Raw genomic sequence first — 27,964 nt, forward strand, 5'->3', positions numbered from 1 at the left:
AATGGGATTTAGATTTTGAATAGTGTAGGTCACTTTTGAAAATGGAACTTAAGCTCCTAAGTCACTCAGGTGCTTTTGAAATTTTTACCCCATGCATTTATTAAGTGTTGTACAAGCCACAAAATGTACAGTCTCCTTGTATATGTAAACTTTATAAAGAAAAAAGAAATTGTATTATAGTTACAATGTTTTTGCATCCTCTGTTGTTAGTAAACTTTTTAACTGGCTCCCAACCCTGTCTGTTCTAATTGTATTTCACTATAAGTCTTAGTCTCTGGTGAAATCCAGATTTTACTTCTGGAGTCTCTTCAAAGCTTTGTGCAAATTAAAACAATTTCATCTGCTCTACACGTCGCCATACTTCACATTTTCAGTATACTCATAATGGAGAGAAACTCATAATTTTGTATATCCAGCGATCTCTGAGGATCGCTGCCACTGTTGGGATTTGTGTTGGTGATTCACATTGATGCATGAGATGGAACCCAGATGTTGTATAGCGTGTTTCACTATCTCTCTCCCCGCCACTGCCTGCCTAATTTTTTCAACAAATTTTGTTATGGTAGGAATGGGTGAGGTTTCCAGCTCAACTTCAGGATCAAAACTCCCATTGAAGTCCAAGGGAGTTTTGACTTCTGCATAACTTGGAAGACATTTCCAGGGGTTCTTGACCTAGTGGCATACCCAGATTACATGTGTCCTGGAGAAACACTTTCAATTTAAATATATCTCCGGCATTTTATAGCAGATGAACAGGGAACAATTTACCATCAAGTATATTTCCTTGTATGCTTTTCTTTCCTCTTGGAGAAAGGTGCCAGTCATTTGTGTATGTTACAGATGAATTGTTTTTGTTCATGCTGCATTTATGTGTAGAGGAAAAATGTGAGCTAATTTTTTTATGTAATGCATGCAGATTGGGTGGAATTCAGTCCATATGAGATTGGTATGGCGAAGTATGGCACATTTATGCCTCCTGATTTGTTTGGAAGTAAATTTTTTATGGGAACAGTGGTGAAAAAACATGAAGAAAACCCCCTGCACTTCTTCATGGGTAAGTGAATGATTAAAATAAATAAATAAAACAAAACTGACATTTCAATTCTCTTCTCTCCAGTGCTTTTAAATTTGTCTTTCTGTAATCAGAAACAGTCTGACACAAGAATAACCTCTATATGAAAAGTCATATCTTAATAGTCTGGTGGGAACCCACAAGAATGGTTCCATATTCAGTGATGGGAATTTCATGATGTGATGCACATCTGCGTTTAGGATCTAATCTGTCCCAAAATCTCATTGTTTGTGTTATTCCAATGCATTCTCAAAGTAGAATTAGCTATTTAAATAATTTCATATATGTTTTGTTCTGCAAGTTTCCATTGATTTAGTCATTTTCTTCCCATTTCAGGCGTCTGGGGCAGTGCATTTTCTATATTATTTAACAGAGTACTTGGAGTTTCCAATTCTCATAATAAAGGTCCCACCATGGAGGAAGAATTAGGTAATGTAACAAAAACAAATCTATTAGCCAGCAACTGGTATTAACATTTTAGTGAATTAATAACTCAAACATCACTATCACTCTAGATCTGTGTGTGGGTGTACGACACTATGATAAGCTTTTCTTGCATGTCAAAAGCCAGGGAAATTTCCTTTCACCAATTTACATTGATAGACACCAGCAAAGGACTTGGAGGGCAGGGGAAGAGAATTAGTATTGGCTTACTTTTTCAATACTTTCCCCACTTTTATTTATTTGTAGTCTGAATAGGCACCATACTTGACCTGTGTCAGGGCTATTGGAAGAGGAGAGGTCTTGCACATAAATATTCTTTAAACAGATTTTTTTAAAAACATGATGGTTTAAATATACATACACCAAAGTGCTTTTTCTGATTGATGTGGTCAGCTTCAGGAGCCAACAGGCTGCGAACCTGCCCTTATGGCTACCTGCAATTATAATAAATGTCTTTTGAGGATGGGACTGCTCATGTAATTGATAAAGGGATAATGCAGCTTTTCACCTTTTGGTTGCCAGTTCCATTCCATTCCAGGGTGCCCTAAATTCTTACCATCTGATGATAGTTTAGTTTCTGTGAAACTAGTTTAGTGGTCTCCGTTCACTTTCTACTGGACAAGTGTCCACATCATTGTAGGGAGGAGAATGTTGGAGCTTGATGGTTGTGGTAAGGTACATCTTTCAAAAATGCTAGTTTGGGGTTTTCTAAAAGCTTTTGATATTGGAATGATTTTTACTCCTGTACTGTGTCCAGAGACTGTGGATAGGTGCTCATGAAATGCATTTTAACCACTAAATAAACCAGAATAGTCAGCACCCGTGTCCATAGCCTGAGTTGAGTGGATGAGGGTTGGCTGTGCATAAAAACTCCACTATCCCTTCTGTCTAGTAGTTGAGACTATTGCTGGGACAATATGGGGAAGCTAGCTTTGTCATGCTGCTCCTGTCTTGTGGCAAATAGAAGAATTCAGCTTACAGGGCTTTCTGCCTGGTATAGTTCATGAACAACAAAACTCACTGCATAAAGAAAAAATAATCTGGTTAATAATATAATCTGTCTGAGTTAATTTTTGAGGTACTGAAACATAGGAATTTAGGCATTAGTCAGCAAAACACTTCAGCAGATACTTAAGTTTAAGCACGAGTAGCCCTATAAAAGTTTACTTATGTGTTTAAAGTTATGCCTGTACTTAATTGCTTTACTAGAACAGGGCATCACTTTGAATTTTTAAAGAGATCTTTTCTCTGGAAAAAAATCCTTAAAAATAATATCTATTTTTTATACTTCCAAATATATTTTTCAACTTTTTTCATTAAAACAATCCTTGCTCTTGGTTTGAGATGCTTCCTGTTTGTGAGAATTTTTACAGACAAATACAAAATACCTCAAAGTGAGAGTTTACCATGGAAAGGGTGATGAAACCTGAATATATTATAGTGGCAAAACTATAAAACTTATGTGATGGAATCCTGGCCCATTAAAGTCAATGACAAAACTTCAGCTGAGTTCAGTGGAACCAGGACTTTACCCAAAACCTATAAGCCACACTGAACATGAGAATTAAATAAGCTATTTCTCATATCTTTTTCTTAAAAAAATACATCTTTGACATTCAAAATCTGTATTTGTGGCTTTCAATAGTTTCTTTTTTCGGTTGTTAATTTTTGTCTTGTCAGATATTCTTTGTCATCATCCAAGAATTTGTAACATTTGTCTTTGTTGCATACTGTTAGCACTGACAATAGTTTAGGTAGTGTATGAGTAGCTATTTAGTTTTCAAGAGTGGAAATATCTAAGGAGAAAATATGTAATGACAGAAACTCTTGTGTGTCTGTATAGATTTCTACAGTGTAATATCTAATCCTACAAGGACTAGTCCTCATAAACAATCAACATAGGGTTATATGTATAGCACATTTAAATTTAATTTCCACATGCCTTTTGTTAACCTGAATCTCTCTCAATCAAGCTTTCTGTTTTGAGCTAGCAGAAGTATTGGAAATGCATGTTGCTACTTGCCTAATGTTTTAGTTGGTCTTATCCTTGATTGGATAATATACTTGGTATAAATGACAATCCCAAACAAAGAATTTTCTACCCAAGACGAACTCTGTCCTGCCATGACAAAAATTTGGTTTATTTCATAAATAACATGGATGATTTTCTTTAGCCAGAGGCAATTGGTTTATTCCATTCTATTCAAAACAATTATGAGAAGACAGTCCTCTTTCGGCTTCAGTTACTTATTACTTGTTTTCACATTTCTAGTATAGACTATTTACATCATAAATTATCTTGGGGAGGAAGGCTGGAATTTTTAAAGGACCCTAAAGGAGTTAGGCACCAAATTCCCAAAGCTTCAGTAGCAGTTGGGTGCCTACTTTGAAAATCCCAATTTAAATCTTTACACCGAAACAGATGAAGTCAGAATTGTGGGAGCTTGGTGAGCTTGTTTCTTCCAACACACACTGCCCACAGTATCAGCTGAAGATGATTTTCCAACACTAGGCTGTTTATAAAATGATTTTCTTATAATTCAGCTGAAGTCAAATAACTAAAGACAATGACAATTGAAAATCCATTTGTTTCAAGAAAGGCTTTCCTTGATTATTTTAAACATAGTTGTTTACTTTAAATGTAGTAGCAGAAATTATTAAAGAAAACAGAGTTTGCTGACTAGAAAATAGTTTTCACGTAAATTAATCTCCTTTATGAGCTATTTGATCTGACTGTGGAATGTATTGCTGCTTTAATTGCACAGCTCTCAAAAACCCTTTACCTTTTTTTTAATATTCTTTTATGGTTTTGGAAAAACACCAAGTAATTTACAGTTTCAGGCTGAGTTTGATTATTTTGGATACAATGATCTTATCCTGATGGAAAATAGATTTTTGCCAAATAGGTACCTTGTGTTCATTCTGTTGATTAATGATGTGAAATGTAAAATGCCTGTTCCTCCACTGAAGTTAATTGCTTTGGCCTAACTGCTGGTTTTTTGTTTTTCCCTATGAAATAGATTTGTATTAAAGTTATGTAATTGTCTTGTTTTCTTTTATTTCCCAGAATGTAGAGGGGTACTTGATATGCACATAGCATTCCCATTACCGCAAATTAAAGGCATACATTCGGAGGAGAATATATGGCTTTGTTGTCAGTCTTATTTTCTATTAAAGTAGTTTTATTTTGTGGGCTTGCAAAACAGTCATTAGTTTTGTTATTTTGCTTACAATCTTGGGGAAATCAACCCTGGTATAAGTAGTTGTAATTCACAATGGATGTTAGTGTGCATTGCCCATGCTTATGTCTGGACTGCACCTTAAAATGCCACCTGTTCTTCAGAGGATTTTCTGCCTTGAAAGGAGAATTCCGTTGGATAATGCTGAATTCCTGTGAAAAAGGGCAAACCCATCCTGAACTTTGCAACAATTCCAAACCAGGATCTCTCACTATAGATTCTTCAAAGTTGTGTCCAAATGTTATTTGAGTCCCTACAGCTGTCTTGCTTAGTTTTCATTTCCTATCTATCACAAGTACTATACAATGATACACTTTGACACTTTTCTGATCTCCTAGTAAGCTTAGATCTAACAATTTAAGATATTGTATATTTTTTTCAACAGAAAATATTAGGCTAAAACATCTTGTGAGCAATGATAGTTCAGACAGTGAAGATGAATCACAGGGACCAAAAGGTAAGGAAAACCCCATGGTCCAGGGCATGTTTTACTTACTATACCTGTTGCACTTTTTCTATATATACTGTTGATTTGCCTAGCTAAAGCAAGGTGATTGTGATGGCAAAAGACAACTTAGGGACCTTTGTTGCTATCAGTCATGTACATACCCCCCCCAAATGGGCCAAATCCTGTTTGACTTACCCATGAATATTGTCCTTTGTAGATCCCATTGATGCCAATGGTAAAATTCTACTGCTTGAGCCAGCAACCTTAAAAAAGTATATGCCTTGGCTTTAGCTTAGTAAGGCCAAGAGACCTGAGCAAGAGACCTGACAGAGGCTTTTCTCTTCATATCAGCCTAGCCCAAGCTGGTAAACAAATGAGCACTCAGAGACTTGTGCCTTAACATCAGCTCAGAAAGCCAGCAGTGCTGCTCTAATGATCCTCACAGAAGCCCACATCTTGACATAAGCCTAGAACATGAGAGTTGTTGAGCCAGTAACCTCATCAAGCCGTATTTCCCAGCAAACTGAAGTAGATGAGCTAGCAAGTTCACCAGTGTCTGTGGCTTGGTCATCAGCCCAGTAAGCTAGAGATGCCTGTTGATTTCAAAGGGCCCTTAATCTAAAGTTCAACTGAGTGTGGCTCAGTCTGAGTCTACGATCTTTGATTAGCATTTCCGGTGCTTCCAGATACCTGTGTGAGTGACATCAGTATTGCCATTCTGGACCTAAGGCCACCATATTGGGTAAAATATGGAAATTGAACTTTAGTGTTTTGGAAAAAGTGACTTAGAGACTTAGGAGCATAATTCTAATTGAAAGGCAGTGGGGCTCAGGCTTCTAAGTGCATATGTCACTTTTGGAAATGGGATTTAGGATCCTAAGTCACTTAAGCACTTTTGAAATTTTAACCATTATTTCCATTTTGCCCAAATAGTTTATCTTGATTTTTATATATGAAAATGTTTTCAACTGGGAATGGGCGACAGGGGATGGATCTCTTGATGATTACCTGTTCTGTTCATTCCCTCTGAAGCACCTGGCATTGGCCACTGTTGGAAAACAGGATACTGGGCCAGGTGGACCTTTGGTCTGACCCAGTATGGCTGTTCTTATGTTAAAATCCCTTATTCTTTCACGCACCACATCATAGTTGTTAGTGGTGATGTTGATTCTTGTAGAAGAAATAGAGACACCCAAAACTAACAGGCACTGTTTTAGGTTTTAATGATGGTGCCAGCACTGGCAGGAGGAAAACAAAACCTTTGAAAATGAGGTCTAGTCAAATAAGAAGCTCATCACTTCTCCTTTGACTTGAAATAATGGGGAGGGAGAGATACCAATTTCAGTATTTATTTGCAGATATCCTGCTTCAGTGTCATAGTGTCCAACATAAAGAAAACAATCATTATTTACGGCCTTGTATGTCTGTATGCGGTTTACACAGCTTGATTTGTGACAGTAAACACTGGGGCTTGCCATAATTCTCACACTTCCACAGGATAAGTCTGCAGTAGGACCTGCAGATCAGACTTCCTACTCTTTTGACACTTGCTCTGCCCCTATTTAAATGAAAAACAGCTCATTGTGAACCGTGGATTAAAGAGAAAAATGAGAATGCTACACTTGGAACATCGGGCCTGATGCTAAATTCCTTGAACACTCAAAACACCTACAGAAGTTGGTGGGAGTTCGGAGAGCTCAAGGTCATGCCCCACAGGCAGTAAGATCCTTTGCAGGTTTGAATGGAAGCTATGGATGCTCATCACTTTTGGAAATCAGGTTACTTTAATGTAGGTGCTATGCTTTTGATTGCATTTTTAGTTTACTTGGGTGATGTTATCAGAACAATCTTGACCCAAAATTTAGATATTCAATAATTTTTTAATAAAGCAAGATCCATAGAAAAACTTTTGTAACTTAATTATTAAATGCTCAGGTTTCTCTGTTATGCAGATTTGTAGAATTTAAGATTTAGCTCAATATCTACATCCTTATGTATATCTATATATTCCTTATGGCTATGAAGATACAGCTCTGAGTGTGAACAGATACAGCCCTGAGTTTTCACACAGGTGAAATGCTGCTGATCCCCCTTCACCAGCACATGGGGCCCTAAATGCAGCACCACCACCGTGGTTCCACCTAGCAGGGCCTAGGCCATACAGCAGGAATCTTCCTGGAACACAGGAGCCTGGCATGGTGCGGGGGGGGTGGTGGTGCACTGGAGGGGCCAGTGAATGTGCTATTACATGGATCCACACCCATCCCACAGTGGCAGGAACTCTATCATCTCCACAGTCATGCTATTATAGAAGCAGCAAAGAAGTTAGATGGATGCTCTACAGTTGAGTAGTGAGAATTCCTCCAGCTCCTCTTAAATGCTCTGCGCAAACTCCATTTACTTGAGCTGTGCATGAGAGCAGGGCATGGTTTGGTCTTGGGAGAGATGTGAAGGCTCCCTTTCGCTTCAGTAGGGTTTTGAAGCTGAAGCCTCATTTTGACACTTTTCATGTTAACTGTTTCACTGCTGGTCATTTTTTTACACACAGGCTCTGAAAATCTTGAGGCTGAAAAAGAACTTCAAAGTAGCAGTCAAGAAAGCTGGGTCCAACGCATGCTAATGGCCTTGGTGGGAGATAGTTCCCTTTTCAACACCAGAGAAGGGCGTGCTGGGAAAGTACACAACTTTATGCTGGGCTTGAACCTCAACACATGGTACCCACTCTCCCCTCTAGCAGGCCTGGGTACTCAGGAATCTGTGGAAGAGGATGAAATGGACACGGCAGTCGCAGGTTAGTTCACAAAATATCTGTGCACTGCATTTCTGTCAGTGAAAGAATAAATTGTGAGCTACAATTGTGGGAACATGTCATTAGACTGGAATGCTTACAGCTGAACACTTCTGAAAGCAAGAGCATATTTGCACAGGGGCAATCTTGAATATTTACAAGCACGTTGAGGTCCTTGTATGACTGGTGCTGTGAAGCGCAATGTGTTACTCCTATATGAGGCAAGTCGAGGCCTCCTGGCAGAATCAGGACTGACTCCATAGAAGTGCAATGTGTTGGTTCTGTATGATGCCCACCCTAAGACTTCCTGTCAGAACTGGTAGAACAACATACTTACTTGTAGGGTGGGGAGGAGTTGCTCTTTCCTTGGTAGAGTTGACTAAAGTGTTTTTTGTACATGGCTACTTCCTGGCTTTCTTGAAATACTCACAAAAGACTATGTGGAATATCCTATCACGCTCTTTTCATCCTCTCTGATTAGCATGGGGCAGAAATGAGTCTTGCCAATCAACATCATTTTCTTTCCTTAGTGCTCCCTCTTCAATCCCGTCTACAAATCCTGTTCCTTCCCTACTCATTGAATTTTTCATAGTAGATCAGCAACAATAACAGTTAGTTCTTATATAGCATTTTTCATCTGTAGATCTCAAAGTATCAGCCTCTGCCTCCAGTCTTGCTGCTCCATTTTTCTGCTTCTCTCCCAGCTATCTGGGTGTTTCCTCCACACTATCCCCAGTGTGGAACACCCTTACTCTGCTAGTCCACTAAGACACACCTTTCTCCTCATTAAAATCCCTACCTCAGCATGATTGATCCTTTGGGCACATCCACATGTCTTCATATCTAGTCCATGTGTGTGCAGGAAGGGGAAGTTTGAATTTGTCATTATGGAATTGTAAATACCAGATGTCATTTAAAAGCTCAAGTAACAAAGTGACTCTCTAATGTGTATTTGTTAATGTAACTATCCTTTTGAACAGCTCTATAGTAATTTCCGTCTGTGCTCCACTTTCTAAATATTATTTTTCAGCTCAGAGGTGTTTACAACTGGGTAATCTTAATATTTATAGTGCCTAAAACAGGCAGGAAAGTGCTTAGTAGATCTGTGGAAAAAATAACTTTTGATTAAATGTAGTATATTTAAGGCACATAGTATGTAAAATCAAACCCTCAACCTCTAGGATTTTCATTTGGATTGAAATTTGAACCTCAGATAGACAGAGATCCGCCTCCACTTGAGAAAAATTTTTGACTACGGGTCATTTGGAGTTTCCCTGGCCATGTTCTAATAGTTTTTTGCTGTTGACTTTATTTTTTTTTTGCATTTCTAAGTATTTGCTCAAATTACAAGATTAGAATCCAGTCTTGCAAGCTACCAAGCATAGTGCTTATGATTATGAGTAACGCCTACACTTTGTTCAACAGTAACTATCAATAGAACTGGGCCCTCAGTGGTTAGGAACAGAGGGGCTGTACTAAGATGGATTATTCAGTAGTGTACTTTTGATACTACTGATGGATTTATCTATATTTGTACAAGAGCCTGGGAGTCTAAAGAAGTGGCTTCAAAGGAACCTTTGAAATAAATTCAAAATATTACATGATTTTTCATGTCCTTTATCCATGTTGCTATTATCCATGGTTTTAAAAATAATATAATTTGACCAGAATTAGCAATATGTTTTCTTTTTGTTTATTAATAGGAACATTAAACAGACCAGAAATAAAGGCAACTTAAAAAACAGAGCTGACATTTGTATAGTGCTTTTCACATTGATCACTTCACAGACTTATAAAGTCATAGTATATGTAAAAAACCAGCGCTGCACTTAGGCATACTTGAAGTCATCAGTGGGCATTGAACTCAAGACCTGCACCATTGAAAGTACAGGCATCTAATGCTTCAGCTAAAAGTAGCAGCTGGCAGAAGGAAATACAGGAGATGGGACCATCCACTAGAAGGAGACATGACCACATGCATGAATCCAGGGCAGTGTATTATACATACACAATGATCATAAAATACATATAAACATGAATAAAAGCGCTATACATCATAAGACACCATAATCACATTAGATCACAAGGGATTTTCAAGAGAGAATCATATGATTCTCTGCCTCCCTCCCCGCCCTTGTATGGCATGCAGGGGTTATGTTGTTAAATACCAGCCAAATCGGCCTGATAAAGCCCAGAAGAGTGGTGGGGTTGGGAGAACAGCCAGGCAACATTCTTTAGCTTCCCTTTGCAGGATTGCAAATGCTACGTTGTGCAGTTGTTTCTAGGTAAGCTTTAGTGGGGAGTGACTGGCAAGACAGGAGAGTAAGCAGAGCTGAGGACAGGTGCTCTATGTGGTATTGTGCTCAATCAAATCATCAAATTTAACCGGGAAGAGAGGTCCACTCTTTGGGACACTTTTCCCAGGCAGGCCAAAAGTCCACTCAGCTTGATGACCTGGAGAGACAGGGGAGCAAGAACAACTTTGGGCCTGAGGAGCCCTGCCCCAGCAGGCATACTGGGCATGCTCCGGTTGGAGAAGAGGCTTAAAAGGGAGTCTCCTCAGCACAGCAGGGTGGTGGGTGGAGAGAGACAGATCTCCCTAGGGAAAGTGAACCAAACTGTGGAGTTCTCTTCCCAGTGAAATTTGATAGATTTATTAGGGAGGGGTTATGCCAGGAGAGCATCCCCAGGAGGAGGACTGCTGCACGGAGCTGAGACTCCCCCGCCTGCAGAGGCCCATGGGTCGGGTTGCAAGGGACAACCACAAGCCACAACGTACCCTGAGGAAGGACAGAGCAGTAGGAAGAGACCCAGGAGAGTGTGTTAGCTGGACCGCAAGTAGCAGAAGCCTTCTTTATGAGGGTCTTAGGGCTGGTCTATACTTAGCCGCTAGTTCGGCGGCTGGAAATCGAACTTCCTGGTTCGATTTATCGCGTCTGGTCTGGACGCGATAAATCGAACCAGGAAGTGCTCGCCGTCGACTGCGGTACTCCAGCTCGGCGAGAGGAGTACCGCGGAGTCGACGGGGAGCCTGCCTGCCGCGTGTGGACCGCGTCTGAACCGCGGTAAGTTCGAAGTAAGGTATGTCGAATTCAGCTACGTTATTCACGTAGCTGAATTTGCGTACCTTACTTCGACTTGGGGGGTAAGTGTAGACCAAGCCTTAGAGTTGGAACCCAGTGATGTGGATGGGCTCAGGTTCCCTGATCTCCTACCACTAGATAAGACTGTCACCACAGACTCTCAACTGCTAGGTGGGGACACACCCCTGCTCACACCTGGTCATGGAACTGCTACCTGTTCAGAACAAACAGTTTTCGCAGATCTAGATCCTAGTCTTATTGCAGGCAATCCCTGGGACTATTGCCACTGACTTCAAACAGGCCAATGTTTGGCTCTAATCCTTTGGAGCAGGAAGTCCTCACACTGACACTTTTTATTTTTCCATTAAGAATTTCAGCTGTTGAAAATCTTTGAGCTTTGATTCAATTAAAACTCCAGACTGACTTCTGCATCTAATCTGTATATATTTTTTATACATATGCTTCCTCAGCTGGATGGAGTTTTATTGAATCCAGTCCTTCTGTGTGGCCCGAGCTGTCTACTTTTATTTTAAGTAGAATTCCCATCTAACTTTTGCCCACAATTTTTTTTGTTTTTAAGAAATAACCTCAAATCTACTTGAAAACTCCTGAATAATTAATATATAGACTCACTGTTGATCTATTTCTGTGTCTTTGACATTCCAACACCCTTTAAAACACTCTCGAGAAAATTCCGACTGAATAACAATGGGGAAAAATTATCTCATATGCTTTGCTTCCTTATTTCAATACTTATGGAAACTATTTTATGGTAGATGCATGTCAGTTGTGAATGCCCTTTTCAACTCCCTCACTTTCCTTTAAATTGCTTGCCGTGACAAGGAGCATCTGGAAATAAAAAATGGGAACATGTTTTATAAGCTATACTTGAAACATTCTTTCTTCTAAATCAAATTCTTGTATATCGGATAGTCACTCTGTGCTGGTCACACACAGATTCTATTAATTTATGACTGTTCTTTATGTTTTACTGTTAAAAAAGGTTTCACCTGATAAGAAAGTATCTTAGGAGAGGTGCATCTTTCTTTGATGAATTCACATGTAATAAATCCTTCCATTTTTATCCTACATCTCACAGAGAATAGTTTGCAGAATTCCTAGGAATATAAACTAGTATCTTTTTTTAAAAAGAAAACCTGGACCAGCCATAACTGAGTAATCCCATGATCTTTCTCACCTGGCACCCTGTCTGCAACAGTGGCCAATGCTGATGCTTTAGAGAGAGAGGCAAAAAATCCATATAACATACTGTAATTGACTCCAATTCATGGAGTCACTGTGAGTGCTGTGCTACATAAATCCCCTAGTTTGGGCTCAGTACAGGGGTAGGTTGGTGAAATTTAATGGCCTATGGTATATAGGAGGTCAGACTACATGATCTGATGGTCCCTTCTGAACTTAAACTCTCCGAATCTGTTTGGTAGCATGCTGGGTATGCCACACATTTGGGGGCAAGTGCTATAGGTGTTCCAAGCATTAGGCCCTTCAGGTGCTAACCTTTGGGGAGTTCCCATAAACATTCAGAGTCTGATGAAAAACACGGGATATCTTACAAGGGCTGCCAGAAATGCACAGAGCAGTTACCCTGGGCACCCTTGCTTTAACCTACAAACCCAAGATGAACCAACAGTTCCTAACCCAGCCCTTAGGGGGAGTGCAGTACTGGGGTACAAAGGGCAGCTCCTCCTGCCTGGCACCAGAGATCATATTCTCTCCTTCTTCTTTCCCTGTATTGTTGATGCAGATTAGGAAGCAATTTTAACATTATCAGCTGTTACTTTTGCTGATATAGATGGAGATATAAACAATAGCACCATTAGTGCTATTCAATACAATACAGAACAAGTGTTAGTACAAGTGGTGTCACCACTGATTTATTCTCATCCTGGAGATGGGAGATCCTAGTATCATCTGTGAAATCAAATGTGTTATTCTGCTTAGCATTTTGGAGCAGTGATAAATTGAAAAAGAAAACTAAACTAACTAAACCATTTTGGTCCCATATTAAAATTTCATAAATTTAAATAAAGAAAGCTTTTATAAATTGATGAAATGATTTAATTTTTTAAAAAAATTCTAGTGAAAGCAAATTGTTCATAAAAAAACAAACACAAATGAAACACAATCATCATATCAGTAAGAACTGGAAAGGTAAATTGGCTGCAGTATAAACAAAAGAAAAACAGATACAATTGACTTTTATTTTCCAGGCTGAGAGAAATGTAAATACATACAAAGTAAATCTTTGTGTTTTTACACTTCCAGTAATGTAAGGTGTTATTAACATATAATGTAACCAAATTTATTTGCCTGTAACTTAAGTTAAGAGTAGCTTTTTAATAAGGCATAGAGAAATATTGTTCTGATGTCTGGTTAGGTCTCAATAGTAGTTCTGCATCTCAGTCACATATTGCTCTGAGGGAGATTTCTCTTGAGAAATTCAGGTACAAAATAGGAAATTGGTGCATCATTTGATGAATCTGTACTTGGGTAAAGAGAAAAGAATCTAAGTACTTGATTTGAGGTTTAATGGGCAAAATTTTCTTCATGGAACCTGAAGTGCAAGGGGCAACCTGGTTTTTAGGAACTAGAGTAAGAATCATTTCCCATTCATTTTTCCTCACATGAAAATACCTTTGCAAGGGTGACTATTTACTCTGTCATCTGTGTAGGGCATACATGATTGTTTAACTCAGAGGCATAGAGTTTAAGGCCAGAAGGGACTACTAGATCATCTAGTCTGCCTTCCTGTATAGCACAGGTCATCCGCACCTGGACGCTACCCTGGATTGGTAGGTATTAGAGGGAGAGACAACAGAAACAAATAATCTGAGCGCTCAGGTGCCATAGCGTTCATCATTCCTTGGACTACAGTGCCCTCTGCAGACATCGCTGTTTAAATTAAAATTTCAAGCATCTTTAACTTAACTTTGGGAGCAAACCGCGGTTTATGATTAAAAGTCCTGTTACGTGGTACAATCAGGAACATTATGAAGGAAAAAAATCATTCTTCAGAAATATCTTTAAGACCTAGGAGAAAATATTCAACCTCTACAGGGATTGTTTAGCAGTATCCAGAGACTGGGTTGGTGCAAATGGACATGGAGAAATCTCCCTCTCTTCCCCCCCGAACTCCTCCCACACACAGATTGAGCTTTGAGATCAGGGAGGGAACACTGCATGCTTTTGGGCCTGTGGACTCTAACTTGACAACTTTTTCTGTAAAACAATATTATGGTTCTGACCAATGTGACAAGCAACATTGTAATGTGTTAATTCATGCCTAAAGTCTAATTTCAGACACTTGAACCTTGAAAGGATGTCGACACAGTGTTTGGTTGTGAGATTGGCACCGAAGGACATACAGTGAGCATTTATGATTTTGCAGTCAGATATCGGATTTGGATAACCATTTGCTTTGGGTTCCTAGGGGGTCTAATTCCTGTCACTTTGGAAGTCATCTTATTGTGATTATTTTTAATACACACACACATTTTTTGTTAAGACTTCTTACTTTATAGTAGATCACATTAGGCTTACATTTAGTTAAGTTACTTAATGCAATTGTCATCCATAGCTCTGAGGGATTCTACAATCCTTTAGAAGGGTACTTTACCAATTCAATTACTAACTGTTGGGGATTTTTGGATTTGTTTTTTGTTTTGTTTTGCCTAGATCCTGATGAGTTTGAGAGGATATATGAGCCACTAGATGTGAAGAGTAAAAAGATTCATGTAGTGGACAGTGGGCTCACCTTTAACCTGCCATACCCCCTTATCTTAAGACCTCAGCGAGGTGTTGATCTCATAATCTCCTTTGATTTCTCTGCAAGGCCAAGTGACTCCAGTCCTCCTTTCAAAGTAAGTAAACCAGACCATTCCTTCAGTTTGTGTTATAATTTTTAAGGTGGTTAGGCCCAGATTCTCAAAGATATTTAGGCATCTAACTCCAGTTGATTTCAATGGAAATTATGCACCTACATATCTTTGAGAAGCTGGGCCATACTTTTTATCCTCCCATCATGCTGGTGGCAAACTCCATTCTTGTGTGGCTTCCAGGCCCTTCCATTCACAGGGCTTTTTTAAAAAAGTCTTACTTTGGTGCCATCATGGCTCCAGCTCTGCAGTAATTGACTTTCATGTCAACAGTTTTCTGCTCAGCCTCCAATTCTGTTCACTTTACTCAGGAGATTAATTCCGCTGAAATAGAAGAGACTACTACCAAGAGGAAGTCAGTGGGATTTGACCCTCAACAAAATGTCACTTGACATAATTCCTCACCTGATTTTTTTGGAAACCTTGCAGGCACAATGACATGCAGAATTTGTCCCTTAAATCTTTTTTTGAAACTACATGCCATGATCTGTTGTCTCCTCTTGTAAAAAAATCAATATTAAGCAAATAAGTTATTTACATTTAATAATAATAAAAATAAATCAGTACGACACAAATATAGAAGAAAATACCATATGGAAGTTCCATAATACAGTAGAATTACAATAAGCAAACATCCAGAAATCTGAACTGCTACTTCAGTCTTCTTTTGATGTCATGTGTATCTCATGTTAAACAAAATACAAAAGGATAAATTCTTAATGTAAGAAGTGAAAAATCTTCTCCTTTGTTATCTATAATAAGCTACTCATTAGATCATCTATGGAATGTGTATCAGTACACTTAGGGTTTGTGTACACTGAACCACAGTGTGGGCTATGGGGATGTGAATTGCAGAGGACACCAAAGTGTTGCAATCTTACTGCCATGTATGGATGCAGCTGGTGCAAACAAAAAGATTCCTAGTTCACATTAACGCAGTCTCTTTCAAACAGGAGTGTGCTAACGTGACCTAGATACTTTTTACTTCATGACAGCAATGTCCACACGGGACAATTAGATCGCAGTACTTTGGTGCATGCTGTGCAGTTCACACTCCTATAGTCTGCACTGTGGCGCAGTGTAAACATAACTTAACCTTAGTTTAAATACTACTAGGTTGTTGTTATAAATAAATAGTTAATAGCGGTAATGTTTTCAGAAGTACCTGTCTTATTTTCAGACGTGACTGACATACTTAGGGCTGGATGCACCAAGAGGCTGGTTCTGATATTTATGTGATATTGAGATCCTCAAAATCTCCATTCAGCTACCACCTAAATTCCCTAGCCTCCTAAGGGCTTGTCTACACTTGAAATGCTATAGTAGCACAGCTGTAGCGCTTCAGTGTAGACACTACCAATGCTGACAGGAGAAGTTTTCCTATCCACAAAGGTAATTCACTTTCCCAAGAGGCAGCAGACAGGTCGACAGATGAACTCTTCTGTTGATCTAGTGCTGTCTACAGCAGGGATTAAGTCCAGTTGGCCTGTTCAGAGTATACCCACTCGATCAGACTTTGCATAAAAGAAAGCCAAGGCTGACTGATCAGGAGGTGGCGGGAGGGGCAGCTGGTTGAGGAGGCTGGAGGGTAGTGTGCGTGTGCACATACGTACGTAGGTACCAGCTCAGTTGCCCAGTGGTAAGGGCTCTCACCTGGGATGTGGGAGACTTCAAATCCCCACTCTGCTTGATTTGGAGCAGGGACTTGAACCCAGATCTCCCACATCCCAGGATGAGCGCCCAGGCCGTTGCCTGTCCCTCTCTTGTTTTTTGTGAGAAAGGGTTTAGGTGCCTTGCTCTAGGAGAAGGTTTACAGCTGTGAAGGCCGAGTGGAGATAGGCATCTTCATCCAGCCTGGAGTTAGTTGCTTAATTACCTCTAAGGGGTGGGGCCTAGGCCACTCCCCTCTCCTCAGCATTTCCGATGGGCTACCTTATATGGCTCCCCCTTTCAGCATGCTAACTACTGTGAATCCCTCTCTGAGGCACCTAGCTCTCCCCATGCACTGTACAGGGAGTAGAGGTGCCTAACTTGGGGCTGAGGATTCCACTGGATTGCCACACCTAAATCCTGCTATGGATTATTAACTTTCAATGAGATTTAGACTCTGACAGTGCCTGAGTCACTTTTGAAATTGAGACTTAGGCTCCGAAGTCACTTAAGCGCTTTTGAACATTTTACCCTAAATGTAAAAGTATGATTACAGATCAGTAACTGGCCACAAAGGCTTTAAATGAAGAAATGGTTAGAAATTTTAGGAGTCCAATTGTCGTGGCTTGGAGATTTTTCATCAGAGCAGTTCCGGTTGTTGTTTTTTAAAGTATCCAGCACCGTGTGATAGAGATTTAGAACACTCTTTCCTTTTTCCATTCTGACTTCTTTCCAGACAAGAGATTTTCAAACCAAATGAATTTCTCTGTCATTAGTTTAGACACGGAGGACCTGGTCTGACTCTCAGTGAATTCAATGGAAAGGCTGAGAAGTGGATCAGACATTATGACTTCTTCAGAAACTCCCTGCCAGAAAGAAGGTTTTCTTTATAATCCGAAAGTTAACAATTTCTCCAGCTCTAAGAGGAAGTCATTTCCATTTATTATGTTATTAATTAATTATTAATATAATGTTATATATTGAGCACCAAGCATATGCTTGACACTGCACCAACATGGGTCCCTGTCCCTTGTAATGTAAAATCTAGTGCACTGATGTGAATTCAGTAGCATTGAATGGGTTTAACTGAGATGAAAATTTGGCACTGTGCCTGCAGGATTAATGGGGCTATTCTTCAAAAATAGATAATGATCGTTGTCACAGTTCAGGGCAACTGCACCTATATCCCCCTCTGTGGTTTAGCAGGAGCACCCGCTCTAGCAGCTTCTGGCTCCCCAGCTGTCACCTCTCTTGGGCATAAGAATGGCCATACTGGGTCAGACCAATGGTCCATCTACTCCAGTATCCTGTCTTCCGAGTGCCAAATGCTTTAGAGGAAATGAACAGAACAGGAACAGGCAATCACTGAATGATCCATCCCCAGTCGTCCACTCCCAGCTTATGGCAAACCAAGGCTAGGGACACTCAGAGCATAGGGTTGCATCCCTGACCATCGTGATGGAAAGCTGCTTCTTTCTCCCTCTTGACCAGGGTATTTCTAGGCTGCACAGTTCCTGCACAGGCCTGCCCTGTGAATTCCCTAGCAAGTCAGACTGCCTCAGCAGGCTGCTTTACCTTCTTCTCAGAGGCTATAAGCAGCGTAAATGCCCACCATTTTAAGTTACCACACCGTTTTTTTCTAAGCAAGCACATCTATTCTTGCGGTAAAGGCTTTACAGAGAAAACTTATTATAAACAATAAAAGAGCCTACATGTATGCTAATAAGCTAACTAGAGATCACCACCTATCTCCACAAGCGCTTTGGTCAGTGTCAGTGCTTCCAACTGTTCCCAGCAGATTGGGGTCCTCTCTATTTGCTGGGCCAGAAAAATGGTCCTGTTGTGATTCAGTTTAAACTCACACTATTTATCCAAAAATCCTTTGTCTGTGGTATCTCTCTGGAGGTGTTACAACCTAAGTAAATTTGCCTAATTCCTCCTCCCCTTCCCCCCCCCCCAAAGTTCTTAGCTCCAGGGAAGGGGCTGTCATTACTCTCCCCTATGGAATTACATACAATCCCTGAGCCACAATGATACATAGATTTAATACAGTAAGATTTTCCAAAGAGTTTGGAGGAAATTGCTATATCTGTTACAATAATGATGATTAGGTAAGAGGAAGTCTGCAAAATGGATTGCATGGTGTCATTCAAAAGTGAATCAGATATTCTGTTAGAAAGTACTTTCAGGAAAGTGACCCAGCCTGATAGATGGGGTTGCAGAGTGAAAATTATAGCAGTTTGAGAACTGTTGGGCCCTGATCTTCCTTTACACTGCTACATGCATTTTCAGGCCCTTTTACTCTGCCAGAGTGATGTAAAGTGGCTGTAGTATACATGAGTCAGGTCCTTTGTATTCACGTAGGAGTTAGGTGAAGTCTACAGTTTGTTTGGGAAAAGGGAGGTAGACGTGTACACCAATCTTACTGTACCACAAGAGTCTCAATCGTATTAGAAATAGCATGAGAAAGGTCCAAGTTTATAACTATTGCATGTTATAACTACTTAAGAAGGTGGTTGCTGTGTAGCTGACGTAAGAATTCTTAAGATTAAACACATACACATTAGCAGCTGGAAAGAATGTAATAGCTGGAATATGAACCAGAATTCCTATGCTCTAGCTTCATAGAGCAACTCTATTATATGACGTAGGGAATGTCTCTGTATCGTCTTGTAGAGATTTATCTTTGTTCAGTCACTGCAATACAGTTGATCATACAATATGTTGGAAGTGAAGCAGACTTTTCAGTTGTGCCATTGTCAAAGTAAGCCCCGTGTTTCATCTAAGATTTTCTAAGAATAGTCCCATCCAACCTAAACTAAAGTACTCACTGCAAAATAAAGGTTAAATGACATTTATTATTTCTTAAGTGGCAAGAGTGGAATGCCTGATCCATTGCCTTTACAATCTAAGCAGACAGACAAAACATGCAAACAGCTCTAAATGACCAGAGAAAGGTTTATGTCTTCCAGGAATGTTAAAGCCAACAGAAAAACAATAACAGCAAGGAAATTTTCATGGGATACTTAAAGGGACACCATCAGTTTGAAATCCTAGTCAGTTGTTAAAAGTGAGCTTAAAGTAGTGTCAGGGAATACACCTGTTTTGGAGAACAACTGAAAATTGTTGTGGTTTTACAACCACATTGTCAATTAAAAAAGAAAGATTTCTCTCTCCTCTGCTGCCATGTATAAGAGCCACTCAAACAACACTGACCATTGACTATGTTGGGAAACAGTAATATGAGCTATAGACAATTGCAAAGAGTAAACAAACTGAAAAAATAGAGAACTTCTCTCTAATCTCTTTCAACTACAGTAATTAGGTACTATTTGTAACAATAGTAGGTTAAAAAAACTCAAACTGTACCTGTAAGATGCTGCTTAGATCTTCCCTGCATAAACACCCCACCTCGACTTAATTGACTGAATCCTGAAGTCTAATGCTTAATTAGGCAAAATTCACTTGTAAATTTCACCCATTTTTTGTCATTAAGGGAGCATAGGGTTCATTGTCCTGATTAGCTAGTATCATTGACTTGTAAGGTCATCGCCACTGAGACATCTTTTCTTTTCTCTCATTTTTATGTTTTCCCAATAGTGTTGTCTGTGCAAGGTTTTAAGTGCCTGCTCCTGTACTGCTCTTTGTGCATTGAGCTTTCTGTCTGTTGGTAGGTATTTTGCATGCAGATTGGAAGGTAGCATATAGCAACATTAAGATATTTATTAAAAATAGCAAGAGGGTTTCTTGCACTTTTAGACCTTCATATAAATTCCATCAAAAAACTCTAAAAGCCATTTAGGAGCTTGGCAAAGAACAAAAATGAAATGCATCAAGTTTTGTCTCAAAGTGATCTCTTAAAAGACTGAACTATTAATTCTGAACACTGAAGTGTATGACAGAAATACTGACATACCTCTACCTAGCAAACAGCTATAATCTGTAGATGGTAGTTTTCTGCTAGGCACTTTCACTCTGCCAAAAAGGACCTGAGCCAAATTCTGCACTGATGTGTACACTTTGTGCAGGTCCCATTGACTTGCTTTTCGCAGAGCACACATCAGTGCAGAATTTGCCCTTTGTTTGCAATAGATTTGAAATATGTCTTATCTCTCCAAAATATAGTGAAATCTGCCAGCTGAAGACAATGACTATATTCACCCATTATTATTTCATACCCACTGCCTTTTAGTCTCTTGCGTGTTCAAAATGGTTTCCCAAAGGAAAATCCTATTTTGTTCTGATTATATTTAGATAACACATGGTTAAATATAGACTGATCTTCCCTACCCTCCCACAGTTCGCCCACATTATGTGCTTTTGAGTCATTGTCTGCAAATGATTTTGTTTACTTCTCTGTCCTGAGAAGAAAACATACTATTTTCCAGGTTTCCATCCTGGCTGTAGCATGATTTTAAAATGCAGTTCTGCTTGGAGAAGTAATTCTGTAAATGTAGCAGAATCTGTGGATCAGTGTTGATTAAATCTCTTTGGTTTCCATAGCAGTGGTGGCCAGCTTAAAAATAAAATTATGGGTGGGGTTTTTTTTAGCCGTCAGCAAAGCAAACTCATCCTGAAATCTGAGAGTCAAGATGAGCGCTCCCCTTTTTGTGAATTATCACTAGTAATAAAGGTTGTGCGGGCCAAATTAGGCCCTGAATTACAGCTGTGCAACCCCATTGTCTTCAAATAATGTCTTCAATGGCAGTTGTGCAACTCCATTATTTTCACTGGGTTCACACAGATGTAACTGGCGTTTTAAACAATTTTGATGATGATACTGAAGGTGGAATTCAATTTCGCTCCTCCTTGGTTGGCCCTGCAAGAGTTACAGGGGTAAAAAATCATTTTTAAAATGTATTTTTATCAATAAAGTCATCAGATATGAGTCTCTGGGGAGCAGAGTTGCATAAGAAAATTAATTTGGAGACCTGTTTTTAAGAGTGGAACTTCACTTTAATGATTTGGGATTGAACAATCTTTAAAGGAGAGCCTACACTTCAAACCAAAAGTTGTTTGTGTTTAGATATCAAGCCCAATTTGGCAACGCCTCACTCATGCCAATACTCCTGCTGCAGTCAGAAAGCAATGGTTTGTAAGATTGTTCCTATCATCGGTTATCTTTGTTTATCTCTGTGACCCTCAATAGAAAGTCCCCAACTGTGATGGCTGTTTGTAAACTTTTGAAACTTTACTTCCTTTTTTAGGAAATTTTGCTTGCTGAAAAATGGGCCAAAATGAACAACCTTCCTTTTCCAAAAATAGATCCACATGTGTTTGATCGAGAGGGCCTGAAGGAGTGCTATGTTTTCAAACCCAAGAATACTGATACAGAGAAAGACTGTCCAACCATCATCCACTTTGTTCTGGCAAACATCAACTTCCGGGAATACAAAGCTCCAGGTGTGTTCGTAATAGACACTAAAAGACACTAAAATTTGGTGTTCCTGGAAACAGTAAATTAATAAATCAGTTGTTACATTGTGAATACTTTTTATCAGAAATACCTAGAAATCTTTCCATAATTGCCATGAATTTCCAGAGCCCCATATAAAAGCTATTGTTATATAATTTATACTTCATCTCTTAAAACTTTCCCTTTTATTTTTTCAAAATGATAAAATATTGTCTCTGTTTTTTGTTGTCTCTATAGGTGTTCCAAGAGAAACTCAGAGAGAGAAGGACTTTGCTGACTTCGATATTTTTGATGATCCTAATACTCCGTTCTCTACCTTCAACTTCCAATATTCCAATGAAGCTTTCAAAAGGCTTCATGATCTAATGGAATTTAACACTCTGAATAACTTAGACGTAAGTACAGTGTAAAAATGTCTGATTTACACCAGTTCAAAGGTGCTTTCGGGAGTCCACTTAGCGATGGGATTAACTAGAGATGAGAATAACCCCCTAACTTTACTGGCTAAAAATCTTCGATTTTTTTTTTCTGCCTGTGTGCGGAAAAGTGCAAACTTGCACAAAAATGTATTTTTATATGCAGTTAGCTATGCTGTTTTGCATTAATCTTTTTTACACAATTCACAAAGGAAGCACAGCCCAACTAGTAAGATGGAAAAGTTCACTTTCAAAAAACAAAGCCAGTTAACCTTTAAGGATCCTATACTGCCCTTGATTTGTGTGCAGAATCCCATTGATCTCAATGGAAGCTCTACAGACCAATTTGAATGTAGAACACTACCTATAACAGGGAAGATAAATGGCACCATCTCCCAGCTTTCTCAGTGACTGGCCAAATCAGCACCTTGATAAAGGCAACTGACAAGACCAAGTGACATTGGTAGGAGAGGGAGGGGACAGCTTGTCTTCTCCATTATGGCTCCCATTATTAATGGCATCTTGGTTCTGGAAAGAGACTGAATGGCCATGATGACAAAAAATGCCAATTTCCATGTGCGGCTGATTGTATTCATTAGTACCAGACACAAACCTGTCCAAGGCCTTGGTGATCCATTTATTTTTACTTCCAAACTTGTTTATTGCAATACATGATGTTTGTGGCAAGCCACACACTGAAAAAGCTCCAGTAAGTAAACAACTAGCATCCCATCTGCCTAGCAACTCTGGACTCACTGTAACACTTCAATCAGTGCTCCCTTCTGTACTGGCTCCCCAGTGAATACAGACTGGTATCTCTGTCTTGATATTCAAAGCACCTGCATGGGATTTGGTCCTAGTTCACTGAGAGATCACCCTGGACCCTTCACAACCAGGATGCTTCATTTCACTTGAACTCTGAAGCAGCTGGACCAAGATGAGGGAATTGACCTCAACATTTTCAAATTTTAAGGGTTGGCTCACAGCCCATTAAAGTCAATGGAAAGACTGACATTGATCGTAATGGGAGTTGGGTAAGGCCCTAAATGAAAAATGTTCAATTAAGCTTTTCTGGATAGCTTTTTCTTTTTCTTTATGAACTTATGCTTCCATGCAATGCACACACAAACACAAAAACTGTGAACTGGTGGAGTTATTTCCCCCGCAGACTGGAAAGGGAGGGAGAAAAGAAGTAGCTGTTTCTATTTTAACTGCTCAGATACTATACTGATGGGGTCCTGTATAAAATGCGGAAGGAGATGGATGAGATGGGCAGTGAGATTCAGAGAGGAGAATTTTGCCCTTTCTTTTGGCATCTGGTCTTAAAGTCTGGAATTCCAGAGCTGCAGTAAATACAGTCATACATGATGATCTCTTCTTGTAACTGTGTAAGCTCCAAGGTAATCATGCTGCTGAGATAACAGAGACATTTTCCATTAAAAAGAAACAGCTAAAGAATGTCTCAGGAGCTATAGAACCATAGAAATATAGGGTTGGAAGGGATCTTGAGAGGGTATCAAGTCCACCCCCTGTGCTGAGGCCTAGACCATCCCTGACAGGTGTTTGTCCAACCTGTTCTTAAAAACCTCTACTGACAGGGATTCCACAGCCTCTCTTGGAAGCCTATTCCAGAGTTTATAATCCCCAGATCCTTTTAAGCAGCATTACTACCTAGCCAGTTATTCCCTGTTTTGTAGTTCTGCATTTCATTTTATATGTGTATGAAGATTATTTTAATGTACTGGTAGTTTCCTGCCATAACAGAAGAATTGGATAGAGTGTAACGAAATCTATAATGCTTTTCATGTCTGAGTTCCTGTGCTTGTTCAGGGTTCATTCCAATTTGGGTTAATATTCTAATCTAATCTGTTTTTTGTTTTCACTGTTCCATTATTGCAATATCTGAGCTCCTCCCAGGTAACCAGGTGAAGCCATTTGGTTCAGTGACCTAGGGGAATAGGAGTGAAGTTCTGGAACAGCCTTCCAAGGGAGCAGTGAGGGCAAAAAAACTATTTGGCTTCAAGACTGAGCTTGATAAATTTATGGAGAGGATTGTATGATGAGACTACCTGCAATGGCATGTAGCTGATTTGTGACTGCTAGCACCAAATATCTCCAATGGCCAGTAATGGGACACTAGATGGGGAGGGCTCTGAGCTACTACAGAGAATTCTATAGGTGTATGACTGTTGGGTCTTGCCGAAATGCTCAGGGTCCAACTGACTGCCATGTTTGGGGTCTGGAAGGAATTTTCCCCCAGGTCAGATTGGCAGAGGCCTTGAGGGTTTTTTGCCTTCCTCTGCAGCTTGGGGCACGAGTTACTTGCTGGTTTAAACCAAAGTAAATGGTGATGTCTCTGTAATTTGAAGTCTTTAAATCATGATTTGGGGACTTCAGTAACTCAGCCAGAGGTTATGGGTATATTAAAGGAGTGTGTGGGCGAGGTTCTGTGGCCTGCAATGTGCAGGAGGTCAGACTAAATGATCATGATGGTCCCTTCTGGCCTTAATCTATGAGATGTATTCTGAGCTCTGCTACTTACTTTGCTGTGTGACTTTGAACAAGTGATTTCACCACTCTGTGGTTCTGTTTCCTCATCTGAAAATGAGGATAATGACATTTGCCATTTTTGTAAAATGGTCTGAGTTCTATGGATGAAAGTTGCTATATAAGATATATAATTCTTAAATAATTCTTTGGTAAATGAGCTCAGAATCAGTCTGCTAGAGACTGATTTGTTCTGCTGAAACTGTAATCACTAAATGCTTTTAAGTCTGAGCTAAAGAAATAAAAGTAAAATTTAAAACAGTTAGAAGTCATATTAATGATTTAATGTTACCATTAAATCTGAATATTCTTGTAGAGTTAGATTTACACCCCAAAATCAGATATGGACCAAATTCTGATTTCATATACTGCAGTGTAACTCCATTTACTTCAGTCATTACACCTGATTTACATTACTTTAAACAAGATCAGAATCAGGGCCCAAGTATATTTTTGTTCTAGTGATTTCACTCAACAGTTGTAAATTTTTTCTGCTGCAAGTTTCAGATCTTTGTAATAAGTACATGATCAAAATATGCCACCTAGTGGCTATATTGCCTTCTACTTTCAACATCAAAGAATTAGGATTTTTAACATAGACATTTTTTAAAGACAGTCTTCCTCTTTTGTGCTGTATAATTTTCTATAGCAGGCACGGAACATTATTTCATAACAAGATTGTCTACATAGCAGAATTGAAACAGCAGATGAGAAAAGTTTACATGACTAATTCATGAGGTTCTTCAACTAATTCAGGTAGTAGTGCAGACATTCTCTTTAGATGATCCATGGAGTATGAAATCAAGCCAAAGTAGATGATTTTAGCTTTCTCTCTTTTTTTTGCTGCTGCTGCTGCTGCTCTTGTGCTCTTCCCTTTTTGGCAGAGTGAATATTTGAGTTTGCAGTGATTTATAGAGGGAAAAAAAAAACTGACCTTTTTGCCTCCCAGACTCTTGCATATCCTGGCAAATGACCTCTTTAAATGGACATTCATTTGCTTTTTAAATTGAGATGGGCAATCTGCCACCACTTTATGGTTCTTTCCTGACAATCCTGGCTATTCCTCCGTTGACTAGTTGGCCCTGTTAAGTCCTCACAGCCATTAGGTTTATTGTTGTATTTTTGATCAAAGGGTAGACACATTGCATGGACCAAAGGCTTATGAGACTTTTAGTGTGACCAAAATGAGGGTAAAGGCAGGATGACCTAGGAATTAAACTGTGGCAAAATAGTTCCTCACTTTATACTCAGGACACACTAACTTCTTTCATTGTCAGTTATCAGGATAGAGCCCCAAAATAAGACACTTCCCCAGTGTTTATTTGTCAGGTCTTTTAGTGCACATTGTTGATGCTACCATGATAAAAGGACTGTATTAGGACAAATCATAATTCATAATAAGCTACCATATTATACAGCCTTCTCATTTCAAAATTCTCCAGTCTTCCAGTTGTCACCTATATTTTATCAGAGGTTACTATTTAAAAAAACCAACAAACTAGTGATTGACCATAAGAGATTGAGAAGTAGTTAGGATTCTTCTTGGGGGAGGTATGTGTGTGGGGGGAAGGAACGATGTTCTTTTTTTCAAAAATTTCAACATATGGTCTGTTTATTTGTTTTTAAAGCCCTTTCTTCTAAGCAATACTGGCTTGCTTCTGGTATTAAGAGCAACAGTTGTACAAGCTGATATGGCTTTTTGCCATCAGTTAAAGAACCACCTTCAGTGTCAATTCTTTGCCCTGAACTTTGACTCTGTTTTACAGGTGATGAAGCAAGCAATAGTGGAAAGCATTGAATACAGAAGACAGAATCCATCCCGCTGCTCTGTGTCCCTCAGCAATGTTGAGGCAAGAAAATACTTCAACAAGAACTCTCCAAGCACTAACCATACATAGGATATGTACTGCAGGTGCCACTCCTTCAAGAAATTTGCTAAATCTATGTAACTGGATCTGGACATGCATTACAACACACCATTGCTCAGGTGAAGGGGCCATGCGAAACTGAGGAAAGCATTTTTTGTGAAATTTCATGTTTCACTGTGATTTGTACTTTGTTACATTTTTGTTTTGCATCTACAAACATTTACAAAATTCCAGCATAAATGGCCATTTCTTTATTTAAAAAAAATACAGAATTGTGCATGCTTTGGATGCAAAGTAATTTGGTTCAAAATCCTCCTATTTTTGTAAAACATCTGCCAATTTCATGAATATTTTCTCTCAATATTTTCCATTTTAAATGTTTGTTAAAGTGGCAACTGTGCCCGGGTTCCTGGAAGGGCCACACTGAGAATGCTACATGCAGGGCAGACTGCAAGGAACAGGAGCAGACTATTCCCCAAACTGGTGGTTTATTCTATAATTAGATTAATCAAACCAGTAACAAAACAGCTTTTGTAATACCACACTGGTTAACCAGAAGCCAAACACAATCCCCTGTAAACATTCCAGCCCTTGGCTCCCATCCAGACAACCAAGTCTAATACAGTGAGGGGTTACTGAAAACCCATTTCATTATATGTGAGGTTCTTTCTAATCCCAAAGGATCAGACACATACCTCCAGGTCAATATGAATCTCACTCAAATACCATGCTGTCAACCAATCTTTAGTAAACAAACTAAAGATTTAATAATAAAAGAAGAGAGTTATAAATGGTTAATAGATCACATACATACAAATAATTCCAAGTCCTTATATCAAGTTTGTAGCAATGATGGAATAGATCAGGGTGGCCAACCTGTGGCTCCGGAGCCACATGCAGCTCTTCAAAAGTTAATGTGCGGCTCCTTTTATAGGCACTGACTTGGGGGCTGGAGCTACAGGTGCCAACTTTCCAATGTGCCAGGGGCTGCTCACTGCTCAACCTCTGGCTCTGCCACAGGCCCTGCCCCCACTCCACCCTTCCCGCCCCATCCCCTGAGCCTGCTGTGCCCTTGTTCCTCCTCCCCCCCCCCCCCC

At 39.5% G+C, this 27,964-nt stretch overlaps 1 protein-coding gene across 1 annotated transcript in view; it reads left to right on the forward strand.

Moving 5' to 3' along the window:
• Window positions 1-27,075, forward strand: part of LOC112103418 (cytosolic phospholipase A2) — a 100,646-nt gene extending 73,571 nt beyond the window's left edge. The window contains exons 6-13 of the mRNA XM_026655743.1: window positions 917-1,054; window positions 1,409-1,501; window positions 5,141-5,212; window positions 7,752-7,994; window positions 14,771-14,955; window positions 21,828-22,023; window positions 22,274-22,431; window positions 26,766-27,075. Of these exons, the coding sequence (XP_026511528.1) occupies window positions 917-1,054; window positions 1,409-1,501; window positions 5,141-5,212; window positions 7,752-7,994; window positions 14,771-14,955; window positions 21,828-22,023; window positions 22,274-22,431; window positions 26,766-26,897 (1,217 nt within the window). The 3' untranslated portion in view covers window positions 26,898-27,075. The remainder of the gene's footprint in view (window positions 1-916; window positions 1,055-1,408; window positions 1,502-5,140; window positions 5,213-7,751; window positions 7,995-14,770; window positions 14,956-21,827; window positions 22,024-22,273; window positions 22,432-26,765) is intronic.
• The last annotated feature ends 889 nt before the right edge of the window (window positions 27,076-27,964 follow it).

This window comes from Terrapene carolina, unplaced genomic scaffold (assembly GCF_002925995.2).
Source record: "Terrapene carolina triunguis isolate 2854851 unplaced genomic scaffold, T_m_triunguis-2.0 Scaffold211, whole genome shotgun sequence".
Lineage (NCBI taxonomy): Eukaryota > Metazoa > Chordata > Testudines > Emydidae > Terrapene > Terrapene triunguis.